The 21,185-nt window shown below is 42.8% G+C and overlaps 2 protein-coding genes and 1 long non-coding RNA gene across 4 annotated transcripts in view; 1 reads left to right on the top strand and 2 right to left on the bottom strand.

Moving 5' to 3' along the window:
• Positions 1 to 881, bottom strand: part of inka2 (inka box actin regulator 2) — a 29,094-nt gene extending 28,213 nt beyond the window's left edge. The window contains exon 1 of the mRNA XM_061889278.1: positions 625 to 881. Within this exon, the coding sequence (XP_061745262.1) occupies positions 625 to 690 (66 nt within the window). The 5' untranslated portion in view covers positions 691 to 881. The remainder of the gene's footprint in view (positions 1 to 624) is intronic.
• On the top strand, positions 567 to 11,901 carry LOC133544177 (uncharacterized). The gene is made up of 2 exons (XR_009804596.1): positions 567 to 676; positions 9,375 to 11,901. It is a non-coding gene; the product is annotated as an uncharacterized LOC133544177 (long non-coding RNA).
• Positions 9,851 to 21,185, bottom strand: part of LOC133544159 (potassium voltage-gated channel subfamily D member 3-like) — a 222,655-nt gene continuing 211,320 nt past the window's right edge. Inside the window, exons 5-7 of one of the 2 annotated variants that reach the window (XM_061889266.1) lie at positions 20,404 to 20,496; positions 20,060 to 20,298; positions 9,851 to 17,696 (exon numbers count right to left, since the gene is read on the bottom strand). In XM_061889266.1, coding sequence (XP_061745250.1) covers positions 17,462 to 17,696; positions 20,060 to 20,298; positions 20,404 to 20,496 — 567 coding nt within the window. In that variant the 3' untranslated portion in view covers positions 9,851 to 17,461. Of the gene's footprint in view, positions 17,697 to 20,059; positions 20,317 to 20,403; positions 20,497 to 21,185 lie in introns of both variants that reach the window. The other variant, XM_061889259.1, reaches the window with a different exon arrangement.

The following is a 21,185-nucleotide window of genomic DNA, read 5'->3' on the forward strand; positions in this document are numbered from 1 at the left end:
AAAAATCAAATTCTTTCCTTCTCGAGTCATTGCTAATTTAGCACGTATTAAAACAAATATTATAAATGATTACACAATATATTAAAATATATTTACATGTGCAATGACAATTATAAAAATATATATATATATATGTTTACATTTTTTGGTGTACAAATATTTGGGTCTTTTTCTTACTATGCAAGTGAGTAATCACCTGTACCCAATCAATGATTAATCCAAATTCCAAAAATGTGATTTAAAAAAACTAAAATAATTTATTTTCCTACTCGAGTCATTGCTAATTTAACATGTATTAAAACACATATTACACATTAAATTCAAATATATTTACAATTATTTAAAAAAAAACAACATTTAATAAAAAGAAAACGAAGATTAGACATGATCTAATAGAGTGTCATTACCTAAGGACAGACGGCAAAAAAACAACAACAACTATGTTATATAATATCTCATCATATTTTATTTTAGGCTAATGACTTTTATAACTCGCATACTTGAATTACGGTGATTAAAAACACACAAATACGAAAAAACAGGTGCACGTCTTAGCGTGAAAGTGCGTGGAATGATGACCAATATGACGGAAATGAAGAGTATAAAACATCAAAGAAGACATACCAGTTCCTGCTTCAGCCTGCGTAGACAAACGTCCATGTTCTTCTTCTTAAAGGTAGGCTGCTCCATCCTTTAAATAAATTTAAAAAAAGCACTCACTCGCCAAAACGTCACGCAACGAGTCGCACCGTGAAAATTCCTGTAGTGGGCTCGCAAAACATGTCTGTTTATGTGTAATGTGGAGTTATATGTTAGTGTTAGCCCGACATGTCTCTGCTGTGGAACCCTCGCTAGCTGGCAGGCAAATGGAGTAAAATGTGTCACGCGTGTGTGTGTGTGAACGTGTGTGTGTGTTAACGTGTGTGTGTGTTAACGTGTGTGTGTGGTTTTGTATGTCCACCCTTCTTGAGAGAACAAGTTAGGACATAAATCATGGTCCCAATACGGAAAACCATCGCATCTAATAGAGAGCCAAATATTAGAGTCGGTGAACATTGCTCCAAAGTTGTTTTTTTGTTGTTGTTGGTTTAATCATACTTGCCAACACTCCCGGATTTTCGGGGAGACTCCCGAAATTCAGCGCCTCTCCCGGAAACCTCCCGAGACAAATTTTCTCCCGAAATTCAGGCGGAGCTGGAGGCCACGCCCCCTCCAGCTTCAAGCGGACCTGAGCGACGTGTCGAAAGTCCGTTTTCACGTCCGCTTTCCCACAGTATAAAGAGCGAGCCTGCCCGATGACGTTATAACTGTAGAATGATCGAGGGCGAGTTCTTGGTTTCTTATGTGGGTTTATTGTGAGGCAGTTTCATTAAAGTCCTCCCAGCACGGTAACAACACACAACAACAGCAGTCACGTTTTCGTCTACCCTAAAGCAGTTTGTCTGCCGTATATAGCAATGTTGTGACACTCTTAAACAGGACAATACTGCCATCGACTGTACATGCATATGGTTAGAAAAATTGTGACAGAGAATAGAACAAGGATGGACAATTCAACCCTTAACTCAACAATGAGTAGATGAGTGTTATGTGTATATAAATGAACACTGAAATTCAAGTATTTTATATATATATATATATATATATATATATATATATATATATAGCTAGAATTCACTGACAGTCAAGTATTTCATATATATATATATATATATGAGATATTTTACTTGGTGAATTGTAGCTGTAAATATACTCCTCCCCTTGTAACCACGCCCCACCCCCAACCACGCCCCCACCTCCCGAAATCGGAGGTCTCAAGGTTGGCAACTATGATATGAGGACCGGCGAACAAGTTAGGACATAAATCATGGTCCCAATACGGAAAACCATCGCATCTAATAGAGAGACAAATACTAGAGTCCGTGAACATTGCTCCAAAGTTTGGATTTTTTTTGTTGGTTTAAATGATAAATGATAAATGGGTTGTACTTGTATAGCGCTTTTCTACCTTCAAGGTACTCAAAGCGCTTTGACACTACTTCCACATTTACTCATTCACACACACATTCACACACTGATGGAGGGAGCTGCCATGCAAGGCGCCAACCAGCACCCATCAGGAGCAAGGGTGAAGTGTCTTGCTCAGGACACAACGGACGTGACGAGGTTGGTACTAGGTGGGATTTGAACCAGGGACCCTCGGCTTGCGCACGGCCACTATTCCACTGCGCCACGCCGTCCCCACGGTTTAACGTACATACAAAAGTAAACATTGAAGGGTGCAAACTTAGGCAGTTTTTAGCGAGTAAAATTACGACTATTTTCATAAAATTGCCAACATTTTAAGCTTTTCCTGTAAGATTGTGACTGTTATTGCACAAATGTTTAGTTTTTCTTGTAAAAGTTGGACTCCCATTAAGTAAAATTATGACAAGCGGTAGAAATGGATGAATGGATCGACTTTTTTAAAAAGTTTTTCTTGTGAAATTCCAACTCATTTTTCACAACAAGCTTTATTATATTTGCATAGTTTGTATTTGTTATTAATGTTGTCAATACAGATCGTTATATATCTAGAAAGGGTGGGCCTAAAGAGGGAGGCATTTTTCAGTGGTCTCAAGAAGGTAGAAAATACAAGAATGTGTGTGTGTGTGTGTGTGTGTGTGTGTGTGTCTGTGTTCGTGTGTTCTTGCATTTGTCATCTGATAGAGAATGTCTCCCTTTTCCACCCCTGGTGTTGAAATCTATCAAAATCAGGGTGGTCCCAAAAAGGAGGGATTTTTCAAATTGTGAAGTGAAGTAAATTATATTTATATAGCGCTTTTTCTCTAGTGACTCAAAGTGCTTTACACAGTGAAACCTAATATCAAAGTTAAGTTTAAACCAGTGTGGGTGGCACTGGGAGCAGGTGGATAAAGTGTCTTGCCCAAGGACACAACAGCAGTGACTAGGATGGCGGAAGCGGGGATCGAACCTGGAACCCTCAAGTTGCTGGCACGGCCACTCTACCAACCAAGCTATACCGACCCAATGACTGTGTGTCAGTTTTAAAACTGATCCCCCTCTGGCTAACATATGAAATAACAAGTGTGGGCAAAAATTTGAAGTGGTCCCCCTCTGGTCAACATATGAAATAACAAGTGTGTGTAAGAAATTGAACTGTGCCCCCTTTTGCTAAATTTAATTAAACAAATATACATATAGAGACACACTGTGATAACGAAGTAAACAATGAAGATGAAAAACCAATTACAAACAATAAATAAAAAATAACTAAAAGCAGTCTTTTTCGACTTTTTGCTTAAAAAAATGGGAACAATTTCTCCTATTCTTTCTGTTTCTGTAATATTGCAATATTTACTTGTAAAATTATTACTTTTTAATGCAAAATGGTGACATTAGTCATATAAAAGTCTGACTTTTATCACAATATTGCCAATTTTTGTGTTGTTCTTGTAAAATAGTGATTTTTAAAAAAAATGAAATTCGGATTATTATTACAATATTTCCAAAATGTTAAAGTTTTCTTCTAAAATTGTTACTGTTGTCGAGTAAAATTATGACTCTTATCATAAAAATTGACAAAATGTTAAGCATGTCTTGTAAAATTGGAACTTTTATTGAGTAATATTCCAACTTCCGTCATAATGTTGCACAAATGTTCAGTTTTTCTTGTAAAATTTTGACTTGCGTTGATTAAAATTACAACTTTTATTACAATACTAGAGGTAAATATTTTTCGGAGGTCCCCAGAAGGTAACAAATACAAGAAAGTGTGTGTGTGTTTTCAAAAAGAGCAGTTATTATGTCCGGCAACCAAACGGCTCTTAGAGGTGAAAAACCCGGAAGTCACTTTTTTAGAGGTGATCCGTTGTTTTGGCTCCAAATACATCAAACTACAATAAATGAATAGAGTATGTGGTGATTTCCTCACTGATTGGTCAAAAGGCACTCACGTGACTAAGGGGCGCTGCAGCTGCTGACAGAAGCAACATGTATATTTGTTATATTATTTTATAGTTGCTGAGAATAAATACAAGCAATGCATAAATATAAGTTCATATTGCACACTGTGGAGGGGGGGGCGTGGCCTGCGGGCCTGCAGCGAAATGGGCTCGCGTGGCAATGCTTGGTTGTCTGGAGGACCCACGGGAAGAGAGCTTCCACATACACATAATGTGATTAAAAAGTTATTTCCTTGGGTTCATTCATGCAAGTTTATGTTAACTTTATTTTTGTTACAAAACCCGTGTAAATTGAGAGGGGAATAGATTTTTTGTTCCGGTTTGTGTTGTGTACAGGAGGAAAGATACGACACAGACAACAGGGATGTAGTGTTTCACTCTATGTTTTCCGTCCATCCATTTTTCTACCGCTTGTCTCTTTTGGGGTGGCAGGGGTGCTGGAGCCTATCTCAGCTGCATTCGAACAAGTCACCATGTCATATATATATAAATAATAAACTAAGTGTGAAAACTAATCCAAAAGTGTATGGTGTGTGACAATGTGTAGGAATTACCTGCTGAGTGTTACCGTGGGTGTTGAGCGGGAGAGGCGGATGTCCAATGGGGGCAGAGCCGGCTCGTAGATCCGTGAGTAGGCAGGAAGTTGGTAGCGATAGCGAGGCATCTGAGTCTGTGCCCAGGCGGTAGGTCGAGATCCAAGAAGCAGCCAGGGAAGCAGAGGGAACGCGGGAAGACGAGACACAGCTCGTAACGTGGGAACGAAGGCAGGCTGCGGGGACGACAAGGAGGACACGAGACGATGAACACGACGGGAGAGAAAACGCAGAGGGCAAAGAGTGCGCATAGAGCTTGACTCGTCGGCTTACTGCACAGGAACAGATGACTACGTTCTGGCACGGGATGGCAGGTTGCGCAGGCTTATGACGGCAGGTATGATCATCCGCTTCAGTTGTGCTGATTGCGGATTGACTGCAGCCGCTAGATGCAGCAGAATATGAGCGTCCGTGGGCGTGTCCCGAGGCGCCCTCCTCATTTGGTCACATTGTTGGGGGGACAATAATATGTGACGGAATTAAGGAAGCAGCAACAAGTGTTTGACGTGGAAGACGTTAATAGAGTCTCGGATTGAAAAGAAACGCTATTCCCTTGGAGTTTATGAGGCCAAGATGTGTTATTCTTGTATGTGTAATCGATGTTTTTTCTTCCATTGGATGCCAGACTAATTGTAAGTTCAGTTTGCTTATTTTGCTCCGACAGCATTATATTTGGCAGCGTTGGTAACGTGAAGAAGACCTGTCAAAAATAAATGTCTGTGGGCAAAACAAACGACTTGAGCCTTGATTGATTACACTATCCAGGGTAAATCCGGTAAATTGAGAGCTTTGCCTTCCGGCTCAGCTCCTTCTTCACCACAACAGATCGATACAGCGTCCGCATTACTGAAGACGCCGCACCGATCCGCCTGTCAGTCTCACGTTTCACTCTTCCCTCACTCGTGAACAAGACTCCGAGGTACTTGACCTCCTCCACACACAAAAACACATGTCCTTTTTTTTTAGGATTTTAAAGATGATAAAAAAGCACTTGAAAGCTGCGGCTAATGGGTGTAAGAATTGTAGCCTTCAAAGCCCGCTAAAAAAAACTTCAAAGCCCTCCAGTTCTCCAAGACCATTCACAGAGCCATCTTGGACTTATTTTGGTCAGGACAGCACTGGATCCGGCTCGCAGTCCTGCACTTACGAGGGAGGACACGGGCTGGTGGACACCCAGCCAATGATTTCGTCTTTGTACTGCACAGAGACTGCTCTACCACCGGGGCTTAAGCTGGCAAGACTTTGCGAAGAAGAGCTTGACAACACCCAAACAACCGGATCTCTCAGGGATCCGTCAGGACTAACAGCAGTTTACCCCTCACTTTTGCAGACCTGGCAACTACTGATCTTCTTAGGGGTTGGCCAAACCGGCTGATGTAGAAACCACTGTTCTTTAACAGCCTCATAAAAAACGCTGGACTCTGCAGGATTAAGGAGCAGACTGATGGACTTAAGCGACACGCAACTTGGACACCTTTTCAAGACACAATCCCTGCCTGAACAACATGGTGGGAGTGTCTCTTCAAGCAGAATTCTCAACAGACTGAAGACAGAGGTCTGTGCCTCCAATGACTGCTTTTCTGCAGAAACCTGCTAACGGTGAACACTGGAGGTTTGTGAGGACGGTTGCCCCTGACTGGCCATTACACCGGCAGTTGGGCAGTGGCAGGAGGTCAATTAATCACGCTCATAATCCCTTCCCTGGATAAGTTTCACACAACTGGCAAGAGAGCTGCATACCAAACTTGCCTGAAGGTTTTACGTCCGAGTTCTTTTGGCCAGGCTCCTCCCCAGGTCTTTGTACAAGTTGCCCCTTGAAAAGGACGGCAGACCTCTAGCTACGAACAGACACAGATCATTGAGTCAGGGTCAGCACACTCAAGACATTGATACAACGTTGATTATCATCATCATCATCATCAGCCGTTGTCAGTCCACTGCTGGACGAAAGCCTCAGCATGTTTCTGCCATAGTGAACGATCTCTAGCTGCTCCCTGCCACTGCACTGTTCCTCTGGAACTGCTGGGGACTGGGGGCCGTCTTCTTGGCGTACTTTTCATGCTGGTTATTAGCCTACACCTTCCACGCTGGCTTGGTGCGGGTTGGAAGGGGTGTTTTTTTATCAGAGATCCTTCTCCTAGACTAATTGCCTTACCGGGCTGTTGAACTTAGTCTGTCCTGTTGGTTGTCCGCGCCCCATTTACCCAGGGACCCGCTCAGCTTAATGGCGCTGACCGCCCGCCAGTCACAAGAGAAGGTGCAAACGGTTCTTTGTGTGCATTTTATAGACGTTAGTTGGGACTCACTAACCCCACACACAACCTCCCATCTCATGCCTGGATGTAGTTTAACATCATACCCAGGACGTTGATTATACATACTTTAAAACAATGTTGCAAAATATTTGTATTTGTAAATTGAGACAACGTTGACGTCTAACGTTGGATCCACGTTGTTGTTCGGGAAATGACCAAATTTCTATGGTCAAATAAACGTCTCAACCCGACGTTGAATAATCGTTGTCAAAAGGCATGTTGTTTCAACGTTTGAGTAGCTCAACAGCAGGACCTAATCCAACCAGTTCTCAACGTTGTTTCAATGTCTTCTACCTGCTGGGTTAGCACACTGTGACAGTCGCTTGCTGTCGTCGTGCGGGTTCAACGCACCACCCAGGAAGGACATGCTTTTGAACAGGTTTGACTTCTTCATTTTGCAATAAAAGTTGGTTGCAGCTCGGATCGCTTTTCAGCTTTTTCCTCCACTGCTCGTTCCCGGTCTGCTTATCAGCCGCCGTCGTCCTTGTGCTCGTCTTGCGCTCTGTGTTGCTCTCGCCTCTCATGCGCTGCGGTCTCTCCTCCTTCCTCCTTGATCTCTCCTCCTTCTCTCCATTTATACAGTGTCAGGAGAAATGTTAATCATTTCCCGGTGTGTGAGCCACGCACTTGAATTCGATTACGGCGGCGTCGCTGCCGGCACGCCCCTCCTCTCCACTCCGCCGCATTCTCCGCCTCCTTGCCGCCATCTTGGGCAGGGCTGCAGCGTGACTGCAGTTTTTGTTTGAAGGAAAAGACCATTTTTCATTTGTTTGTACAATGCCACAGGCTGTTGTCAGGAAGTGTTGGTGACGAACCCCAAGAAGAAGAGATGGCGGGCTCGTTGCAGGAAAAACATGATTCTAATGTCCGAAGAAAATGCAGGAAAGCAGGAATCAGGAACTAGGAAGCAGGAATCAGGCAAACAGAAACCAGCAAAAAGGAAACAGGATACCAGGAAACAAGGAGAACTGAAGACAGCAAACAGTTTACGACGGGTCCCCAAACTACGGCCCGCGGGTCAGAGGCCCGCCAGCGTCCAAAATCCGGCCCGAGGGAAGTCCCAAGTAAAAAAATAAAAATTATATTTTTACTTTTTATTATTATTTTTTTAATATCTGTCGTTTCTATTCCATGTTTCTACTCTCTGTGTCTCATAGATAACGTGACATCATCACGCTCGAAATACACACACACATATATATATATATATATATGTATACAAAAATGCAGCTGAGATAGGCTCCAGCACCCCCCGCAACCCTAAAAGGGACAAGCGGTAGGAAATGGATGGATACACAGCCCGCCCCCCGGCCTAATTCTTTTAACCCAATGCGGCCCCCGGGTCCAAAACTTTGGGGACCCCTGGTCTACAGCACACAATCCTCAAGCACTGACTGGAGGGCGAGGCAGGTTTAAATAGTAGCCTGATTGACATTTTCCACCAGGTGTGCCAGGCTGCAAATCTGGGACAGGTGACGGAAACGAGCACTCAGGGAGATGTGCAGGAAATAGAACCAAAATAAGAGCGCTGGCAGGAAATAAAACACAAACAAAGAGAAAAAACCCAAACATAACCAAACTGTCAGTGACAGCAGGAGCCCATCTTTACATTTTTTAAATAATTTCCCAGGGACTATGTGTGATATTTTGTTCGCAATTTTTTTTGTTTTTGGGCCAAAACCTCCCGAAAAAGGTTTGCATACACTGCTATATTTTTTAAATATTTTTATGAATATATGTTATTTTTTTATATGTTTGTGTTTTGTTAAACCTATCCATACATTCATGCAAATGTGGATGATGAAAATGCTGTGTTGTGATATTGGGGATGAAGTACAGTCCAGTATAGCCAATAGACTTTACTCTGGCTCCATCTAGTGGTCATAAAACTCAAATGCAGCTATTGTTATTTATTTAGACTTTCACCTAATTTACAGCAAATGCTATTTTTAAATATTATATTCTACCAATTTAATATATTATCTAATATATATGAATAATAATTATTAATAATACATGTACTAATGAAAAGCGTGGCATAAATATGTTACATTAAAATATATATTTATATAATTATTAATTATACTAATTTATTTTATATATGATATAATTAAAATAGCACATCAATAACACAAAAATTAGTAAAAAGTGGACATTATGTTTGTTTATGAAAAAACATATGTTAACATGATGTTAAACATTACTGAATATATTTCCTTCACTCTTTGCTCAATCAAAATGAAACACTATTAATCTAGAAAACATTTATTGGTGATTAAATATGATTAATTCACATCAACCTTGTGATTTATTGAATTAAAAAAATCTTAATGAACATTTTTTATTGGTTATTAAAAGTGACAAGGATTGGATAGATGGATGGAATCATGTACTTTTAAATGATTAATCATTTGGCATTATTCACCCCCTCTTTCATCATGTATCAATTTTTACAAATGGATTTTGAAAAATATTTTTCTATTTCTATGAATCTGTTCCAGAACTCAGGCGTGGTCATACAGGGGAGATCTATCTGGTGACCGACGTCTATGACTCAGTGCCACACAGGCTAGTGCCAGAAACGTTAGCAATAGGCACCATGTTTCGATCCGAGTGAGGGTCTTCATCAGGACTACATGAGACTTCATGAGAGTCCCGGCAGGGTCAACACCATCTGAAAGGTGCAGACCGGAGGCTGGAATGGTGGATGGTCCAGGATGTCAATGAAAATGGAGGGCCTTGTGTTAGAAAGGCTGTACCAGTTCTCTATTTCTGACCATCTTTGAGTAACTAGCAACATACCTGCATGTAAAGAAACTTCAAAGGACAACTTCAGCTGATGCACACAGGATGCTTACCTGTAGAAGTAGGAAGGTAAGAATTACAGGACAGTCATTTGTCCAAAGCCTACACAGGTGAAAGGAAGAAAGCCATTAAGAACAGTACTTTGACCGGGACTTGAACATAGTACCTGCATTGTTGGCAGTTTTTTGCTACCCTTCTCTATTGTCATTTACCAGAGAAGAACTATTAAACATTGGACAGTCCTCTACTCAACTTTTTTTTTTACCAGGTTCTCATTGAACCACAGAGTTACGGAGAGATTTTTACCGGAGGAGCAGCAGTTCTTCATGGACTATGGAACTTCTATCTACTATCTATATTCACGCTTCCCAGGTGGGGCATAACAGTAAAAATATTTGAGAAGCACTTCAGAATGACTGCACCTGAGGGGATCTTACTGTGAAACTCTTGACGTTTGCAGACGACACCACCGTCATTGGTCTCCTCCAGGAACAGCTGGTTCTCTGGTGCAGTCAGAATCATCTGGAACTGAACATGCTCAAGACTACACCTGGTGATGATAAGTCCCCCCCTCCCTCACTACTGTGGACTCTTTCATGTTCCTGGGATCTACAATCTTCACAGGACCTGAAGTCGACTTCCTATGGACACAATCAGAAAGAAGTCACAGCAGAGGATGTACTTTCTGTGTCAGCTCAAGAAGTTCAACCGGGCCCAGGAATTGCTGATCACGTTTAGCACCTCCATCGCCGTCTGGTTCGGATCTGCAACCAAGCTGAACAGACACAGACCGCAACGGGCAATCAGGACCGCGGAAAAGATCATTAGTATCGACTTCCCCCCAATCAAGGATTTATGCCGATTCAGGGTCAGGAAACGGACCCCTCACACCCTGGTCATAAGCTGTTCAACCTCCCCTTGCCAGGCGTTACCGATCACTGTAACGCCTTTCCCCAGACCGGGGCATGCGGCTGTATGAAAAATGGAAAAAAATGAGGGGAAAAAAATATATTTTTTGTTTTAATGTGGTTTCTGCAGGAGGACAAACATGACACAAACCTCACTAATTGCTATAAAGCACAGTTTTTATTAAACATGCTTCACTGATTCGAGTATTTGGCGAGAGCCGTTTTGTCCTACTAAATTTGGCGGTCCTTGAACTCACCGTAGTTTGTTTACATGCACAACTTTCTCCGACTTTCTAGGACGTGTTGTTTGCCACTTCTTTTTCCGTCTCATTTTGTCCACCAAACTTTTAACGTTGTGCGTGAATGCACAAAGGTGAGTTTTGTTGATATTATTGACTTATGTGGAGTGCTAATCAGACATATTTGCTCCCTGCATGACTGCAAGCTAATCGATGCTAACATGCTATTTAGGCTAGCTATATGCGCACATTGCATCATTATGCCTCATTTGTAGCTATATTTAAGCTCATGTAGTTTCCTTTAAGTCCTCTTAATTCAATTTAGATCTCATGACACACTATTTGTATATAATGTGGCTTTCATTTTTTGCGGCTCCAGACAGATTAGTTTTTGTATTTTTGGTCCAATACGGCTCTTTCAACATTTTGGGTTGCCGACCCCTGCCCCAGACTATCACTCTGATGAACTCTGAACAGTCCCAGGGTGTCAGACCCGAGACTGTGAAACACCCTGGAACTCACCTGTCTGAATATCATGTCATGTTCACTTCATCATCCTAGTACATCCTAGTTATTATCTAGGCACTTGTTTACATTTGAGTACATTGTTCATATTTATTGTTTACATTAGAGAGCACAGTCGACCAGGTCAGAATCATTTCGTGTTAAACATGCCTTGCCAAGAGACTTAGACTAAGTGTTAGAAAAATTGTGTGTAAATTATCAAAAAACTTCCCGCTCTCTGAGTTTCCATTGAACAGATGAGACCTGTCCTTGTTCCTTGGAAGATTCCGCTGTGTATGTTGGAATGCGACGAGAGGGGTTTTCTATTGTCCTCAAACACCTGGAATCCAGGACAAGCCCAAGCCTGAGGCATCTTCTTCTTTTGTCTTCAATGTGACCGAAAACAATGACTGTTTACATACTCCCCATTTCTGTTGAGGCATGTGTTGTTGCGTAAACATTGAATATCTAAATAAAAGAGGAGACGAAAAACTTTTTCGTCAGAGCTTGGTGAAGGACTGTACGGAGTGTACAGTGGCCATGTCTCTCCTAGGATCCGAGTCCAAATTTAATTCTGTCTCTGTTTGATTCTTTGCCTTTTGTCTTGTTTAATAGATGTCATCAGTGTTTGAACCTGACATTAAGACAAACTAATGGAAATTGATAATAATTGTTAACAACCAATAAAGCTGATTCTGATTGCATTACACTGCGCCACAAACTAATTAAAAGCATTAGCATTAATTGTCAAGACGGGTCTCATCCAGTCCTCTATGTAACACGGTTGTCTTTTGCCAACGGTCACGTCAAACTCTCACAAATGTGGTGACGTGTAATTGATGAGGCCGGAGTTTAAGAGGAAGTGCATCAAAAAGTTCTACTTCCCACGTGTTATTGTCACACTTCACCATAACGCTTGGCGACTACAGCAAGTAGCTTGATCGATCGCCACATTATAATAACAGGACATAAGACAAATACTGCACTGTAATATGTATGTGGAGAGGCGGAGCCGACGGGGGGGCAGGGCACACTGTAGCCCTGCCCAAGATAGCGGCAAGGAGGCGGAGAATGCGGCGGAGCGGAGAGGGGGGACGTGCCTGGAGCGACGGCACTGCAATCCAATCCAGGTGCGTGGCTCACACACCGGCACAAGATTGTATAAAAGGGGAGAAGGAGGAAAGAGGAGAGAGCCCGCAACAGCGACGACGGTCGCTGAAAGAGCGACCGAGGAGCGAGCAGCGGAGAGGAGCTGAAAGAGCGATCCGAGCTGCAGAAAAGCTTTATTGAAAAATAAAGAAGTCAAACCTGCTCAAAAGAGATGTCCTTCCTGGGTGGTCCCCTGAACCTGAGCGGCGACAGGGTAAGTCTGTCAAAATGTATAATACACAAATAAGATTCGATACAACCTTTAATTTAGGCCCAAAATATGTGGATTATGCTGAAAGAAAAAGCAAAATCTGTGATGTAGAGACAATTATGCAGGAAAACAATAGACTTGGTGGTTAGCACAGATTTTAATTCTCATGTGACACTTGGGCCCCGCCATAACACACACACACACACATTAGCACCCGCACTCGCACCCACACACACACATACAAACTCTAGAACAGGGGTGCCCACACTTTTTCTGCAGGCGAGCCATTTTTTTCAATTGACCAAATGGAGGGGATCTACCTCTTTCATATATATAATTTATATTTATTTATGAAAGAGACATTTTTGTTAACAAGTTAAATGTCCATCCATCCATCCATCCATCTTCTTCCGCTTATCTGAGGTCGGGTAGTGGGGGCAGCAACCTAAGCAGGGAATCCCAGACTTCCCATTCCCCAGCCACTTTGTGCAGCTCTTTCCCGGGGGGATCCTTAAGCGTTCCCAGGCCAGCTGGGAAACATTGTCTTCCCAACCATACTTGCCAACCCTCCCCATTTTTCCGGAAGACTCCCGAATTTGAGTGCCCCTCCCGAAAATCTCCTGGGGCAACTATTCTCCCAATTTCCACCCGGACAACGATATTGGGGACGTGCCTTAAAGCCACTGCCTTTAGCGTCTTCTACAATCTGTCGTCATGTCCGCTTATCCTCCATACAAACAGCGTGCCGGCTCAGTCTCATAATATATGTGGCTTTTACACACACACAATGCATACTTGGTCAACAACCATACAGGTCACACTGAGGGTGGCCGTATAAGCAATTTTAACAAGGTTACAAATATGCGCCACACTGTGAACCCACACCAAACAAGAATGACAAACATCTGCACCGTAACACAACATAAACACAACAGAACATATACCCAGAACCCCTTGCAGTATTAACTCTTCCGGGACGCTACAATAAACAACCCCCCGCTACCACAAACCCCCCCCCAATCTCCCAAATTCGGAGGTCTCAAGGTTGGCAAGTATGTTCCCAACAGGACCTGGGTCTTCTCTGTGGCTTCCTACCGGTTGGACGTGCCCTAAACACCTCCCTAGGGAGACGTTGGGGTGGCATCCTGACCAGATGCCCGAACCACCTCATCTGGCTCCTCTCGATGTAGAGGAGCAGCAACTTTACTTTGAGCTCCTCCCGGGTGACAGAGCTTATCACCCTAAGGGAGAGCCCCACCACCCGGTGGAGGAAACTAATTTCGGCCGCTTGTACCCATGATCTTGTCCTTTCGGTCTTAACCCAAAGCTCATGACCATAGGTGAGGATGGGAACGTAGATCGACTGGTAAATTGAGAGCTTTGCCTTCCGGCTCAGCTCCTTTTTCACCACAACGGATCGACACAGCGTCCGCATTACCGAAGACGCCGCACTGATCCGCCTGTTGATCTCACGATCCATTCTTCCCTCACTCATGAACAAGACTACGAGGTACTAGAACTCCTTCTACATGGCGCAGGGTCTCCTCCCCAACCCGGAGATTAAATGTGTTTAATGATAATACAAGCATGTTTAACACATTAAGCAAGTCCTTGTGGAGAGGCGGAGCCGGCGAACAAGCAGCAGGGCAGGGAACGCCCTGCCAAGATGGCGGCAAGGAGGCGGAGACGACGACCGAGCGGAGAGGCGGGTCGTGCCGGGAGCGACGTTACGAGCGAGATCAGGTGCGTGGCTCGCCCAACGTATCTTCTCGCAGTGTATAAAAGGGGAGAAGGAGGAGAGATCGGGGCTGAAGGAGTAGAGAGACCAGAGCAGAGGCTGGAGAGCAGAAGCAATGGGAAACAAGACAAGAGAGACGGAGACGCGGTCGACCAAAGCGCGGACCGGAAAGCGAGAGACGAGAACCGAGACACGGAAAGCGAGCACCAGGAGCGGCGACGACGCAAAAGACATCCTTTATTGAAAAATAAACGAGAGTCTAACCTGCTCAATAATGTCCTTCCTGAGTGGTCCATGGAACCCGCATGACGACAGCGTCAGACTTCCGTGGTCCTTGAAATAAGTCCTCCTTTCTGTCCAATACTACATGAAAGTGTTTGGTTTTTGGCATCTTATTTGTCCAGCTTCCATACTCCTTTTTATATACTTTACAAGAAAAACATTGGCGGCAAACTCCCTCACGCCAGCTTTCTGAGACTCTTATTTTGTTAGCGCAGGCAGGATGGAGCGGCGCTTTTATTGTGAAGACAGAACTGTGCAGTCGGCCTTTAGAGTTTTGACGGCATGTACCGTGCGAGAGAGTGTTGAAATGAAAAGTGTTCCTCGCCTTCCTGTCGGTAATTTTTTCTTAATAATGAGCTCGCAGCAGCCAGAGTCATCTCACAAGACCCTCGGGTGTCGCAGATGTCAATCAAGTGACGAAAGTGACGTCATGGTTAAGATTGATGATCGCAATTTTTACGACTATTTTTTTAGTGCCTGGCTGACACACCCCTCCATGATCGACGTAATGGAGACCCCTGTTCTAGATAAAAGTAATAACAACCGAGCAGACACTGATTTATATTGAGATGACGAATAAAAGCCTCGTTAAGAAGATGTGACAATGAGTTGTCATGGAAACATCACATTATTATTATTGTTTTAAAATACATTTGTAAAACCCATGATTACATTCAAGTGTGCGTATTTCATGTCCATGTCAGCTCCAAGAATTTGGAATACGTGTGTATAAAAATAGAAAAGCATCAATTTAGCCGAATAACTGCACTTTTTTTTTTTTTTTCTCCATTTACATACCCCGTTTCCATATGAGTTGGGAAATTGCGTTAGATGTAAATCTAAACAGAATACAATGATTTGCAAATTATTTTCAACCCATATTCAGTTGAATATGCGACAACGACAACATATTTGATGTTCAAACTGATAAACATTTTTTTTGTTGCAAATAATTATTTACAATTTGATGCCAGCAACACGTGAAAAATAAGTTGGGAAAGGTGGCAATAAATACTGATAAAGTTGAGGAATGCTCATCAAACACTTATAGGTGTGCAGGCTAATTGGGAACAGGTGGGTGCCATGATTGGGTATAAAAACAGCTTGCCAAAAAATGCTCAGTCTTTCACAAGAAAGGATGGGGCGAGGTACACCCCTTTGTCCACAACTGCGTGAGCAAATAGTCAAACAGTTTAAGAACAACATTTCTCAAAGTGAAATTGCAAGAAATTTAGGGATTTCAACATCTACAGTCCATAATATCATCAAAAGTTTCAGTCCATAATATCAAAAGTTTCAGAAAATCTGGAGAAATTACTCCACGTAAGCGGCATGAATGACCGTGACCTTCGATCCCTCAGACGGTACTGTATCAAAAACCGACATCAAACTCTAAAAGATATCACCACATGGGCTCAGGAACACTTAAAAAAAACCACTGTCACTAAATACAGTTCGACGCTACATCTGTAAGTGCAAGTTAAAGCTCTACTATGCAAAGCGAAAGCCATTTATCAACAACATCCAGAAACGCTGCTGGCTTCTCTGGGCCCGAGATCATCTAAGATGGACTGATGCAAAGCGGAAAACAGCTCTGTGGTCTGCGAGTCCACATTTCAAATTGTTTTTGGAAATATTCGACATCGTGTCATCCGGACCAAAGGGGAAGCGAACCATCCGGACTGTTATCGACGCAAAGTTAAAAAGCCAGCATCTGTGATGGTATGGGGGTGCATTAGGGCCCAAGGTATGGGTAACTAACACATCTGTGAAGGCACCATTCATGCTGAAAGGTACATACAGGTTTTGGAACAACATACGCTGCCATCTAAGTGCCGTCTTTTTCATGGACGCCCCTGCTTATTTCAGCAAGACAATGCCAAGCTACATTCAGCACATGTTACAACAGCATGGCTTCATAAAAAAAGAATGCGGGTACTTTCCTGGCCCGCCTGCAGTCCAGACCTGTCTCCCATCCAAAATGTGTGGCGCATATAGAAAGCGTAAAATACGACAGCGACTGAAGCGCTACATAAAACAAGAATGGGAAACAATTCCACTTTCAAAGCTCCAACAATTAGTTTCCTTAGTTCCCAAACATTTATTGAGTGTTGTTAAAAGAAAAGGTGATGTAACACAGTGGTGAACATGCCCTTTCCCAACTACTTTGGCACGTGTTGCAGCCATGAAATTCTAAGATAATTATTTGCAAAAAAAAATAAAGTTTATCAGTTTGAACATCAAATATCTTGTCTTTGTAGTGCGTTCAGTTGAATATGCGTTGAAAAGTATTTGTAAATCATTATATTCTGTTTATATTTACATTTAACACATTTCCCCAACTTATATGGAAACGGGCTTTGTAAGATTCAAAGCCCCTATTGTTATCATTATTATAAAATTTGTGGTATATTCACTATTTCCACACATGCATGAGCAGTGTGCAATGAATGTCTTTTTTAATATGACTCTGTAGTTGTTGCTAGGCAGAATAGTGTTTCAAAATTATGCTTTTTTTAAAAGTTTTGAACGTGACACACGAACAACACGGCACGCCAACACAATACAACAACAATAACAGAAACCCCCAAACATTTCACGTCAACAGGAAATGACATTGTAGAAGCTGAACAGCGCCGGCTGCTGGACTGATACGCAAACTGCACCCCAGTGTCTCTCAAAACCATCCCAAACCACACGTTTTGTCCGAGACTTATCTTTAACAATTGTCTTGTCGCCTCTCCAGACGACGTCACAGGGCGGACACTTTGACGATGTTGGCCGAGCTGGTTGACGTTTGGATGCTGCCCCCGCCGGAGTGACCCGAGGAAGGGGGCGGCCTTCGACCCGGCGGCGCCCTGAGCTTGTCGGCGTCGTGCGTCAAGGAAGAGGCGGCGGGGAGGCTGACGATGGCGGTGGTGATGTGGCCGCTCTTGCAGTGGATCCGCCCGAGGTCATCGGCGGGCGCCATGTTGAGGTTTGAACGACTGAGGGCACAGAATGATTTCAATGATTGACTATTGACTGTTATTGTGTGGGGGTAGTTTTGTGTTTATAATGCTAAGTGAGTCGTCTCAGGAAGCCGTGTTGAAGATACAAACTGTGACAGTTAGCTGGCATCGTGGTGCGGGTTCGTTCTCTCAAGGATGCAGTCGGATTGGACACAGCGTGAAGGTAAGAAATTATGATTTATTTATACTACAAAACAGACTCAGAACAGAAAAACTTGCACAAGGCACTAAAGGCAAAACAAACCACTAGCATGGGAGCTAGAAAGAACTAAAAGCGCTAGCATGTGAGCTAGGGAACAAACAAAGGAAGCATAGCGCGGAAGCTAGCAAGTACAAAGATAGATCTTTACCGCAATCGGGAATCAGCGTCGTCACCTGTTGCACGGAACAGAAACTAGGATGCGAGATCGAGTAAACGGAAAAGGAAGGCTTAAATATGGGGAGTAATTACAAAGCAGGTGCGCGTAAAAAACAAGAGGCAGGTGACACTAATGCGTAGCTATGGCAACAGAACAAAACAGGACGTGCCACCAGGAACTAAGGAAGTCAAAAACCAACAGAATACGATACAGAAACAGAACAAAACCAGAATATGACATGATTCGAGCAGTAGATCATGACACAAACCCCGTTTCCATATTAGTTGGGAAATTGTGTTGGATGTAAATATAAACGGAATACAATGATTTGCAAATCATTTTCAACCCATATTCAGTTGAATATGCTACAAAGACAACATATTTGATGTTCAAACTGATAAATATATTTTTTTTAAATAATCATTAACTTTAGAATTTGATGCCAGCAACACGTGACAAAAAAGTTGGGAAAGGTGGCAACAAATACTGATAAAGTTGAGGAATGCTCATCAAACACTTATTTGGAACATCCCACAGTTGTGCAGGCTAATTTGGAACAGTTGGGTGCCATGATTGGGTATAAAAACAGCTTCCATGAAATGCTAAGTAATTGACAAACAAGGATGGGGTGAGGGTCACCCATTTGTAAGCAAAATATCTAGCAGTTTTAGAACAACATTTCTCAACGAGCTATTGCAAGGAATTTAGGGATTTTACCATCTACGGTCCGTAAAATCATCAAAAAGTTCAGAGAATCTGGAGAAATCTCTGCACGTAAGCGATGATATTACGGACCTTTGATCCCTCTGGCGGTACTGCATCAAAAACCGATATCAGTGTGTAAAGGATATCTCCACACGGGCTCAGGAACACTTCATAAAACCACTGTCAGTAACTACAGTTGGTCGCTACATCTGTAAGTGCAAGTTAAAACTCTACTATGCAAAGCCAATCCCATTTATCAACAATATCCTGAAACGCCGCCGGCTTGGCTGGGCCTGAGCTCATCTAAGATGGACTGATGCAAAGTGAAAAGGTGTTCTGTGGTCTGATGAGTCCACATTTCAAATTATATTTGGAAACAGAGGACGTGGTCTCCTCCAGAACAAAGAGGAAAATAACCATTCGGATTGTTATAGGCGCAAAGTTCAAAAGCCAGCATCTGTGATGGTATGGGGGTGTATTAGTGTCCAAGGCATGGGTAACTTACACATCTGTGAAGGCACCATTAATGCTGAAAGGTCCATACAGGTTTTGGAGCAACATATGTTGTCATCCAAGCAACGTTATCATGGACGCCCCTGCTTATTTCAGCAAGACAAGTGTTGCAACAGCGTGGCTTCGTAAAAAAAGAGTGCGGGTACTTTCCTGGCCCGCCTGCAGTCCAGCCATGTCTCCCATCGAAAATGTGTTTCACATTATGAAGCGTAAAATACGACAACAAGACCCCGGACTGTTGAACGACTGAAGCTCTACATAAAACAAGAATGGGAAAGAATTCCACTTTCAAAGCTTCAACAATTAGTTTCCTCAGTTCCCAAACATTTATTGAGTGTTGTTAAAAGAAAAAGGTGATGTAACACAGTGGTGAACATGCCCTTTCCCAACTACTTTGGCACGTGTTGCAGCCATGAAATTCAAAGTTAATTATTATTTGCAAAAAAAAATAAAGGTTAGGAGTTTGAACATCAAATATCTTGTCTTTGTAGTGCATTCAACTGAATATGGGTTGAAAAGGATTTGCAAATTATTGTATTCCGTTTATATTTACATCTAACACAATTTCCCAACTCATATGGAAACGGGGTTTGTATGTTTACTATTTCACAACCTAAGATTTTTGTTAAAATAAAACCAATATTGCCATTTCCTGTGGTCCCCTTTATTTAAAAAAATATTGAAATACTGATAAATATTGGTATCGAGATAACCCTAGTCTGTATGTGTTGCAGTTAGGTTGCAACTATGTAAGTGTTTCACCTGGCAGCGTGCGACGTTCGATCCCCACACTGTATATGGATGGCACTGAGCTCCCTCAGGGGGCTGTGCTGATTGGACCCCGCATTGGTCAGCGGCGTGTTCCTCCTGGTCCTGCGTCCGCAGCAGGAGGTCCCAGCGTCCTCGTGGCTGCTTACGGACGGCTTGCGGGCGGGGAAACTCTGCAGCATGGCTTCTAAACAGGTCTGTTCATACAGCTGCTGGTCTACAAATTCATGCGCCTGGAGGGGGAACAAAGACTGCTTGAAAAAAAGCATACAAGCAGATATATTAATTACAGCCAGGATGTCTCGGGAAGACGGGTGTTGACAAAGTGTTGCACCTACAGTGGTTTTTTCCAGACAGTGCAGCAGATGGTGGTGTTGACTCTCGTAAAGAGACGACGGCTTTGCCAGCTTCTGCTCGTCGGCCTCTGCACTCTGACACAACACAGTCAGCGCGTCTTTAACCAGAGCATTTATTACAAAAATCAAGATAGATTTATGTGTTTGTTTTTTTTTCAATGACTTTTGTCATTAAAATAAATAAATACGCCAGCCCATACAAACAATAGTCGAAGAAATGAATACATTAAAGCAGTGTTTTTTAACCTTTTTTTTTCGAGCCAATGCACATTTTTCGCGTTGAAAAAATCCAGAGGCACACCATCAGCAGAAATCATTAAAAAACGAAACTCAGTTGACAGTATAAAGTCGTCGCAGTTGTTGGATATGACTTTAAACCAGGGGTGTCCAAAGTACGGCCGTTTTTTAACGGCCCCACGGCACATTTTAAAGGCCTACTGAAACCCACTATTACCCACCACGCAGTCTGATAGTTTATAGCTTTACTGTGGTGTCCCCCAAGGATCTATTTTAGAACCCATCCTGTTCGCTCTTTATCTCCTCCCTCTTGGAGATATTTTTAAGAAACATGGATTGTTTTATCACTTTTATGCAGATGACTGCCAAATTTATATGCCGATTTCAAAAAGCCACGGCCCCCGGACAGCCCTTCTTAACTGTCTATGCGACGTCAAGGCTTGGTTAGCCCAGAATTTTTTAATAATGAATGAGGGAAAAACGGAAATTTTAGTCACTGACTTGGGAACACTGCAAAATGATGTGTG

The sequence above is a fragment of the Nerophis ophidion genome, linkage group LG02 (genome assembly GCF_033978795.1).
Source record: "Nerophis ophidion isolate RoL-2023_Sa linkage group LG02, RoL_Noph_v1.0, whole genome shotgun sequence".
NCBI lineage: Eukaryota > Metazoa > Chordata > Actinopteri > Syngnathiformes > Syngnathidae > Nerophis > Nerophis ophidion.